The sequence below is a fragment of the Silene latifolia genome, chromosome 6, assembly GCF_048544455.1.
Source record: "Silene latifolia isolate original U9 population chromosome 6, ASM4854445v1, whole genome shotgun sequence".
NCBI classification, from domain to species: Eukaryota; Viridiplantae; Streptophyta; class Magnoliopsida; order Caryophyllales; family Caryophyllaceae; genus Silene; species Silene latifolia.
In genome coordinates, this window is record NC_133531.1 from 119,406,602 (window position 1) to 119,416,981 (window position 10,380).

The 10,380-nt window shown below is 34.3% G+C and overlaps 1 protein-coding gene across 1 annotated transcript; it reads left to right on the forward strand.

Moving 5' to 3' along the window:
• Nucleotides 1-353: 353 nt before the first annotated feature.
• On the forward strand, nucleotides 354-1,901 carry LOC141588570 (uncharacterized). The gene has a single exon (XM_074410004.1). The coding sequence runs from the start codon at nucleotides 354-356 to the stop codon at nucleotides 1,899-1,901; it is 1,548 nt and encodes a 515-aa protein (XP_074266105.1).
• Nucleotides 1,902-10,380: the final 8,479 nt, after the last annotated feature.

Genomic DNA, 10,380 nt, shown 5'->3' on the forward strand with positions numbered 1-10,380 from the left:
CTTTGATTACCTTAATTCCAAAGAAAAAAGTTAATGATTCTGTCCTTGACAATAGGCCTATCTCTTGTTGCACCACACTCTATAAAACAATTACAAAAATACTTACTAAAAGACTGAGCCCCCTTCTCCCTTCTCTTATTGGATCTGAACAGGCTGCATTTGTTCAAAATAGAAACATTCATGAAAATATTATGCTTTCTCAGTCTCTTGTGAAAGGATATGATAGAAAATATCTCACACCTAGGTGCCTAATTAAGGTGGACATAAGGAAAGCCTTTGATTCCTTGCAATGAGGATTTATTGAAAATATGCTTGGTGCATTAAAGTTTCCCTCACAATTTATTTCCTGGATTATGGGTTGTATTTGTTCTTCCTGGTTCTCCATCAAGTTGAATAGCTCTATTCATGGTTTCTTTAAGGGGAAAAGTGGGCTCAGGCAGGGTGACCCCCTATCACCCTATCTTTTTGTGCTGAGTATGAAAGTTCTTTCTAGATATCTCAGATTGATCTGCACTAAGCCTAATGTTTCTTATCATCCTAAATGTTCAAGGTTGAAGCTCACCCACCTTGTCTTTGCTGATGATCTGATGATTTTTACTAGGGGGGATTTGCCATCTATCCAAACTGTTTTGGATACTCTTACTCATTTTTCTGATTTGTTTGGGCTGCATGCTAATAAAGATAAGACTGACATCTACTTTGGAGGGGTGGCTGAGACTGTCAAGCATCATATCCTTTATACTACTGGGTTCTCTGAAGGTACTTTCCCTTTCAGGCACCTGGGACTGACACTGAACACTACTAGGAATACTACTGACATGTATGGACTCTTGATTAGTAAATTGCAGAATAAAGTTCAGTATTGGGCTACTAAATTCCTCTCATATGCTGGGAAAGCTCAGTTAATTAACTCTGTGGTTTTTGGGCTGGAGGCTTTCTGGTGTGCTAATGTCCTTCTACCTTATAATATCCTTAAAAAGCTGAACAAAATGAGTAAGGACTTCTTCTGGGGAATTGGATCTGATCAAAGGAAGTGGGTGTGCAAAAGTTGGGACAGCATCTGCTCCCCTTGGCTTGAGGGGGGGTTTGATATTAAAGAACTGTTGTCCTGGAATAAAGCTTTATTAGCTAAATGGATTTGGATTTTAGAGACCCAGCAGCATTGGTTGTGGTTTTCTTGGCGTAAAGCTTATCATTTTCCAGATATCCCCTTCTGGGAGGTCACATGCAAAGCTCACTTTGCTGAAAGCTTCAGGAGTATCATAACTGTAAAAGATGAGATGCTTGTTAAAGCAGGCTCCCAGGGGAATGCTGCCAAACTGCTTCATGACTGGACTGTTAAGGGAAAGTTTTATCTATCTGCTGCTTATAATTGGTTCCGTATTGCAAGACCTCAGCTCACTTGGGCTAGAGCTCTCCACTCACAACACATCTCTCCATCCCATAGCTTTATTACTTCTCTTGTTGTCCAGAGGAAACTGGCTACTATTGAGTCCCTGATTAGCAAAGGTCTGTACATTCTTAATAGGTGTATCCTTTGTAAACAGGAGAATGAATCCCATCAGCATCTCTTTTTTTGCTGCTCATACTCAATTGAAGTCTGGCATGCTGTCTTGCAGTGGATTGGGATGGATGCAAGGAGTAATCATTATGAGCAGGAACTCCTTTGGATTGCTCACAAAAACCATAGAAGGCACTGGCAAGCGCAGTGGTACATCAGTTGTATAGCAGCTACTGTTTTTTACATCTGGCAGGAACGCAACAGTAGGATTTTTCGTGGGGTTGAGCATTCTCCTTCTCACATCCTGAACCAATTGCAACTGACAGTTAGTAGTCGTCTCCTGAGATATGTTAGGAAGAAGCAGTATGGACTTCTTCTTAGTAAACTAAATGGGGCTTAAGCTAAGCCCTATAGTGGATATTCTTTGTTTGATTTCATTTGTATCCTTTATTTTTCTACCCAATATGGAAGAATAAAAAGGATCGTGAATTTCTTGCAAAATAATAATAATAATAATAATAATAATAATAATAATAATAATAATAATAATAATAATAATAATAATAATAATAATAATAATAATACATAATACATAATACATAATACATAATACATGTATATATACACTCCACCTACCATACTACACTTATCTTATCCTCATCTCACCTTCACCTTATTCATAACCACAACATCATTTTGCACCACACAAAAGAGAAAAAAGAGATATTAGAAGAATGAAGAGAGATTTTGTCCCTCCGTTTCAAGACCTTGAGGTAAGACCGTCTTATACTAGTTTATATCTTAATTAATTTATACCGTTAACCCGCCTTGACCCCGACTCACCTCTGGCCGTAGTTGACCCGTCATTTGGCCACCGTTGACCACCCTATAATGGGTTTGACTGAGTAGATAAGGGCTTCTGTTGCTGTTTTTTTATACCATCTTAAGACGGGTTTTTTACCCTTGTTTTCATGGCTGACTTAGGGAGGCTTTGAGTGGTTATTGTCGCGGGGTGTTGCGGGACATGGTGGTGGTCGTGGGTGGCGGAAAATGGTATTAAATGGACTGTTTTGGGAGGGTGTCGGGTTTGTGTGTTATTGTTGTTGTTAGGTGTTGTGGTTGTGGTTGTCGTGTTTAGGCGTTTGGGCTGGTGTAGGTTGTGTCGGTGGTGGTTGGTGTCGGCTAGTGGTGGCTAGGGGTTGGTGAGGGCGAGTGTGGTTGTGTGTCATTGCGGTCAGTGTTTGTTGCCGTGTTGTTGCGGGTGGTGGGCCGCTGACCGTGTTCCTGTTAGGTTCATATACCTATTATTAGACTCTTCTAATAGTGAACTAATTAACTTCTTAATTTGTGTTCTTTAGATCTAGTGCATGCATAACAAAATAAGAGATTAATAAGAAAAACAATGTCCCTTACATTGTAAATTTCGGATTTATGGGCACAAGTAAGGTCTCCTACCTTTACTTGTTCTTGAGCTATAATGAGTATTAGGATGATCCTCCAAAATCCCAATGTAGAGATTCTCCTCTTGATTGCACCCAAGATTAGCCCTTATCTCTACTAAATAATATTAACTAGATATTTATTTAGTAGTCTACCTTAAAATTGATTACTAATACTCATATATTACACTTATAATATTAGTAATCTCATTGAACAATTTGAATCAAAATTTCTCAAGTTTTGATAGAAAAAGATGAACTAAGTAAGAGAGATATTGCATGTGAATGTATGAATGAATGAGATAAATGAATAAAGAACAAAAATCCCCTTAAAAGGAGAAGGGAGACCCGGTTTTGGGGAGTATAAGGACCAATATATGGTCCTTCCCCTTTTTCTTTTTGTTCTTATCAAAATGTGTAGGTATGTAAGCTTTGTAGTGTAGGCATGAATATAATATTCTATCACATAAAATAATTCACCCATAATCCACTACAAGCCCCTCCATTTCGGTCCATATAATAAAATGGACTACCATTTTATTTTGTCAATTTGTCAATTGTCACACAATATGTCACATGTAGTATGATATATGTTATTAATTAATTTAATGCATATTTATCAAATAAATATCATTTTATAAATTAATTAAATCACATACAACAAATTGACTAGTGATACTTGATCACATAAATAAAATGAGTCATATAATTATAATTCACAACATCTTGTAATTATAATTAACCATTCATTCTTTTCACAATTGTTTCACAAACAATAATCAATTTTAGTAATAAAGTATTTCAATTACTAAAATAAATCTTATTTAATCCCATTACAATAAGATATTAATATTCTCTCTCACAATTGGACTGTTCAATTTTAAGGAATTGATTAACTTGTATCGTCATACGATTAATCAATTTACTGATAAGGGCATCATCCTTTAGGTGTGAACTTAAGGGATCAACTGACCACCACCGTCCTACGACAGTAACGTCAAACTCTAGCAAGCCAATCGTTACCGATTAATATTGATCAGTTGACTATTTAGTTTATCATCCCTTTCGTATTCTTAATATGAGATTTGATTATGATATTTAAATCATGTGATCGCACTATTGTTGAGGACACATATTCCAACAATCTCCCACTTGTCCGAGACAAGTGTGCGTCACCAATTCTCTTGTCCTCTTACAATCTCCCACTCAATGCAAGGTGTCTCGTAGGTCGTACTTGCATTTGATCATATCTTAAGTGGTTTCCTCGATCTGGAGAGTAACTGTCTGACCGGAATTATCTACCATAGATACTTTCCGAGCGTGGCTACGCATTTCCAGTTCACTACTCCTCGAGTGGCCTTGAGATTTCAAACAACCCTGACAAGGGGGTGGAAAATTCCTATCGCACTATTCCCTTTGTTTAGCCACAATTCGTCATAACCTAAAATATACTCATTTGACCTCAGTTACGACAATCGTAGAGCATAAATCAAAGCCAATCATAAATTTGTGCCAACTTGGGCGAATAGTCTCTAGTCAAAAGAATTGACTCATAAGATTACTATAGCAGCTCTTGCCACGACCAGGCTTTATGAATTACCAGAACTCTATAAACGGCCACTGCCCAACAGAGTGTCCCATACAGTCTGCCTATGTGTACGACTAGTCATCCCAGATGACTCTATGGCACTTGAACTTGCCATCAATCGCATCACACTCTAGTTACTTCGAGACGTCACCTCATATAAGTAACTAGGGGCGAATACTATGTCAATCTAGTTCACTTTAATGGGGTTCAATTTGTCTCTACAACCCATTTGGATTTATCAAAGTAATGGGCGAGTTTAATAAAACTCAAACGATAAATGCGATTATCATATATGAATAGTCAATACACTATTACTACTTCATACCTTATAATCTATAGTGTATCTTTCACACTAATTGAAATGCAATAAAAGCTTGGCAAGTGGATATACCAGATATCCATGTATTTCAACTTTATTATTGCCATTTCCTTCTATCCAATGTCATCTCTAATGACATGAATTTATCTAAGTTCATGTATAGTCTTCTTACTAGACTTGGGCTCTTTAACTTGAAAGATGCTCCCACTGTTATCGCATAACTTGTGATAAAGTCAATTATAGAGGGATTCACTCTTAATCCTTATGTTGACAATTTTTATCACAAGTTACTTAGATTCCTTTTGTAGAATTTGTAATGTACAAAACTAAAACACTTTTCTAGTTTCTTACTCCCAAGTCAATAAAATTAGCCTAGGATTTCGACAAATCCTTTTCGGTTTGGAAACTAAAGTTTGTGCAACCCTTCAACACATAACTTAGTATATCATCCAAACATAAGAACGAATCCTCAATTCTTCTCAAGAATCTCAAAGGATGTTCTTTAAGGCTTTCACAAGACCATCTTATGAATTAACTTGTTATTGAATTATTATGCTCCTAGCATATGGTTCATCACAGCTTGTGCGTCTGTTGGCATACATGATCATTCTAATGGCGGAATAATTAGAAATCGATTTCGTGTGATCAACAACTTAATAGGTTTAGTGAACGACTATGACTCCATCATAGTAATTACACTTCCATCAACATGAATAACCCATTCAACCTTGTTGATGTTAAACAGATACGAAAGATCTTATTATCATAAGACTCACAATTCTATGCCAATATTCTCTCACATAGATTCAAAAATCTAGAATACTTTGCACCCTTTCCTAGTCTCCCAATCACTCTTTCACAGAAGAGAGCATTGGTACATTATTCTCAATAAGTAATATGTTATCAACATGTAAGACATGGAAAAATAATTCTTGCTCCCACTTAACTTCATGTATAATCATGATTCTTCAATCATGTGAATGATACCATTCACAATTATCATATGAACGAAAAGTATAATCCTTTAATGCTTGCTTAAGATCATTTTGGAATCACTTAAGATAGCTACGCACAATATGTTAGGATTCTTAGATCTTTATCTAAGGTTTTGTGTTCCAAACACCTCCTTCTCTAAATTCCCATTTTAGAAAAGCGAATTTTAATTTCATTTGCCATTCATCAAATGAAATGTGGCAATTCCTAACATAATTTATTTTGATCAACATCTTCATGTCGATCTATGCTCTTATTTACTCTAAAGCTCTATTCACTTTAAGGAGACCCTCGCCTTTAAGTGAATCTACTCTTTGAGTAACAGTCTTTGGATTGTAATGCTATGGCTCATATGTAACAAAGTCGATTTAGGACAATACCATTACTTCGCAAAGCAACATTTTAACAACAAGACATGTGTGCTATACTCCTACTCTATCTTTATAGATTATAGTTCCATTACTTTCACAAAGTAACACAATAACTATAACACATGTTTGTTAGTTACATTCTACTCCCACTCTATCTCTTAAAAATACACCTATCTTCTTAAGAGATAGCTTTGTGAGTAACAAACATATATGGTGAAGTAATTGGAAGTTCGTCTAGACTGACGAATTTGCACATAAAAGACCAGCTCTATCATGGCAGTTTGATTTATGTCATATGCCAGTCTGATCCATGTCATATGTTAAATAGACTCTCTATTTTAGGTATCTCTAAGTTGACCCTCCAGATTAATATAAAATCCCCAAAAGTGAGTTCAACAACTCAACTTGACTCATGTTAGTTTGATCTTATGGGTAGTGACACAAGGTCATAATCCATATATAATAAATCAAATTCATTACTTAGATCATTGCCACCACGATCGGATCGTAATGCTTTAATTCCTTTTGTACAATTGGTTCTCTACTTCATTTTAGAAATTCTTTAAATTTCTCAAAAGCATCACTTAATATTTGATCAAGTAAGTATACCCATATCTACTTAAATCATCGGTAAAAGTGACGAAGTAGTCATAATTTCCCCTTGCGGTGATGTTCATTGGACCACATACATCGGCATGTATTTGTCCTAACAAATCACTTGCTCGTGTTCCTTTACCAGTAAAGGGAGTACAAATCATTTTGCGAAGAGACAAGATTCGCATATTCCATATGATTGAAAAATCAAATGGTTTAATAAATCTAGTCGACACTAGCCTTTTAATGCGTTTCTCATTTTATGTAACCTAATCGAAAAAGGCCAAATGCACAAATCATTTGAATCATTTGTTATGAGTCTTTTGGATTGTATGTTATAGATATTTTTAGCTGAATTGGAGTTGTCTTAAAACATAAATACCATTAATAGAAATGGCTTGGCTCACAGCCAAGTCATATTAAACAAAATACAACGATTGTTTTGATGACAAAGGAAAAATCCTTCTATGTCCAACATAGAAATGGTAATGACGTTTTTAGACAAAGTGGGCACATAATAACAATTATGTAGATTACAACTCAAAGCTGTTAGCTAAAACAAGTACATAAGTCCCTTTTGAAGTGGCGGCTACCCTAGCTCCATTTCCTTGTCGAAGATCTACATCACCCTTGTTTTGCTTTTCCACATTTCCAAGTCCCGCTTGGAGTGATAAGTCCAACATTGATATCTTCCAAATACTTGGGGCAATTACGCTTCCAATGGCCCATGATATTACAATAATGACATTCATGGTAGGATTGGGCACCCTTCTTGGTTTTGGTTGTGGTAGTCTCACTATCAACTTCCAATTCACAATTGCATTTGGGTTTCTTACCCTTCTTTGCCTTTCCTTTATTAATACTATTACCCCTTTCGGTTGCAAGGACACTCTTGCTAGAACTCCCACTCAATGTGACATTTCTCCTTGTTTCTTCAAACAAGGATACCTTGGAATTTGTGAGATTCCCTCATATGATCCTCTTACCAAGGAGGTAGACATGAGTGTGGGAGTGGGAGGTGTAGAAGTGGTAATATAGCAAAGATTTCCATCCTTACCAATGCCAAAGCGTAGTTCTCTAATCGGGTCATCGTCATACGAGGAGCATTTTTCATTGAATAATTGGAGCCATGAATTAATGGTGATCGGTGTAGGATTATTAGATGAATCCATTGCAAATAAATAACTACAAAACGGAAATGAAGGAAATAATAAACATTTATCGTTTTAACAATACTTGTAAACATTTTAAACAAGTTTTAAGCATTTATATAGTGACCTCTACCCAACTATTATAAATGATCCCGAGATCCAAATTCATATTAATTCGGGCACGTTGAGCCGATTCATCCCTTATTAATATAACTCGGTGTATTAACCTTTTAATCGATTCTACTTCTAGAACTCTCGGTCGATAAAAATTACTATAATATTTATCTTTAGCCCGGAACACATGCGACTACGGTCACGAATACTTCCGTTGAGCTCAATCCAAATTTCGATGTAATAACATTTTATTACCCACTTACCCAACGTAACAAGTTTAGTACCCCGGTGAGCCGAGCCTACTTCCTCATGAAATTGGGACTCATGGTTTCTACTATTTGGTAAGGTTAATTCTCAATTATTATAAGTGAGAGGTCTTGTCAATTTATTATCTATCACGTTTTAAGTGAACTAAAGCGGTGAACTACAATAATTTTAATTGACACGGTCGATGACACGATATAATATGCATGTGTTGTTATGGCGATTTGGCAATGCATGCAACATATTAAAGAAATGCAAAGCAATAAAAATAAATTCCTAGTATGGCCTTCCTAAAATAGAAAATCAAATAATCTATTACAAATTCGAAAACCAACTCCTTTGGTCCCTTGAATCTTCAAGTGGCACGCCTCCCAAGAACACCGTCTTTGTCGGAACGCCTTCCGGAATGGCACTGTCTTGAAGAAGCTCCATAATTACAAATAATAATAAAAATACAAAGTTATTCCTATTATACATTTGTAAAATGGAAAAAATAGTAAAAATAAAAGTGATACGAGATCACATTAAATTACAACCGAATCAATATTCCCTTTCATTACGGGTAATATCGATTAAAACTAAGGCCATACTAAGATAAAATTACATAATTCAAAATTATATAAATAAAAACATTCAACAATTGAAATATGCAGCATTATAATATGTGTCTATCATGCCAAATTATGTGCCAAATCGCCCTATTTAACTTGTATCATTTATATAACCCGGTTTTATGGAAATGCGTGATCATAACTTCTTAAAATCACAAATTAACACTTAAATCACATTTAAGCTCAAGTTAATTATCCTAACACTCTTAGGACTCAAAAATTAGTCATCACTCAATTTTTGACAATAATTCAACTTGATTTAATTTTATGCTAATGTTTGACCTTAAAATCATAACATTTATGAAATAAATCCAAATTAAATTACAATAATTTCAAAATTTGAATTTTAAATTTTTGAACATTCTGGAATAATTCCATGACACTCATAATGTTAAAAATCATGGTTAAAATTTTCGAACTAATTTTGAGAAAATATAGTTGCAATTTATCGGTTTTATCTCATAAAACATCTAAAGTATCCAAAAATTAATCAAATCAATTTTACAACTTTAGATCTGATAAGTGGGATATTTATGCAACCTAAAATAATTTTCTCATGCCATGTAATTTGTTTTAGCTATTTATGCTAAAATAGTCACTATTTATGCCATTTTTACACTAAAAATTCATAAATCATGCAAAATGAAATAAATTCATCTCAAAATTTACATACATGGTGTAAATCATGCATGTGACAACATATTAAAGTTTCATGGCCTGGTTCGAAGTTTAACTATTTTTAACCATTTTACCTCTTTTAATCCATTTTTCACTCATAAAAATCATAAAACATGCAATATTAATCAAATTAATACGAGATTTTACACACAACATGTAAAATATACATGTAAGTTCATATACAATTTTCAAGGTTAGAGAGTAAGTTTAACCATTTTTAGTCATTTAACCTCCATTTATGCCATTTTTATCACATAAAAATCATAAATCATGAAATATTAATCACATTAATATAAAATTTTACATACAATACTTAAAATAATCATGTGAGGTCATACTAAAATATCACGGCCATTAGTGAAGGTTAACTTATTTTAGTGAATAAAAATTCGTTTTACTCATAAAAATATAATTATTTCACTAAAAATCATAAAAATGAGCAATAAATTACCATAAATCATAAAAATGACCTAAAAATATTTTAGGACCAGAATATATAATATGCATTATGATTTCGTGACTTACTCTTATAAATCACAAATTTTTTGTTTTATATGTTAACATTTTAACTCGGAAAAATAATAACCGATTATGCATGCAACATCCTATGCTCTGATACCACTTGTTAGTTTCATATCCCTATTATTAGACTCTTATAATAGTGAACTAATTAACTTCTTAATTTGTGTTCTTTAGATCTAGTGCATGCATAACAAAATAAGAGATTAATAAGAAAAACAATGTCCCTTACATTGTA

What these genes read in the sequence shown, in the direction of transcription:
- LOC141588570 (XM_074410004.1), top strand. Translation starts at nt 354, where the DNA reads ATGGGTTGTATTTGTTCTTCCTGGTTCTCCATCAAGTTGAATAGCTCT.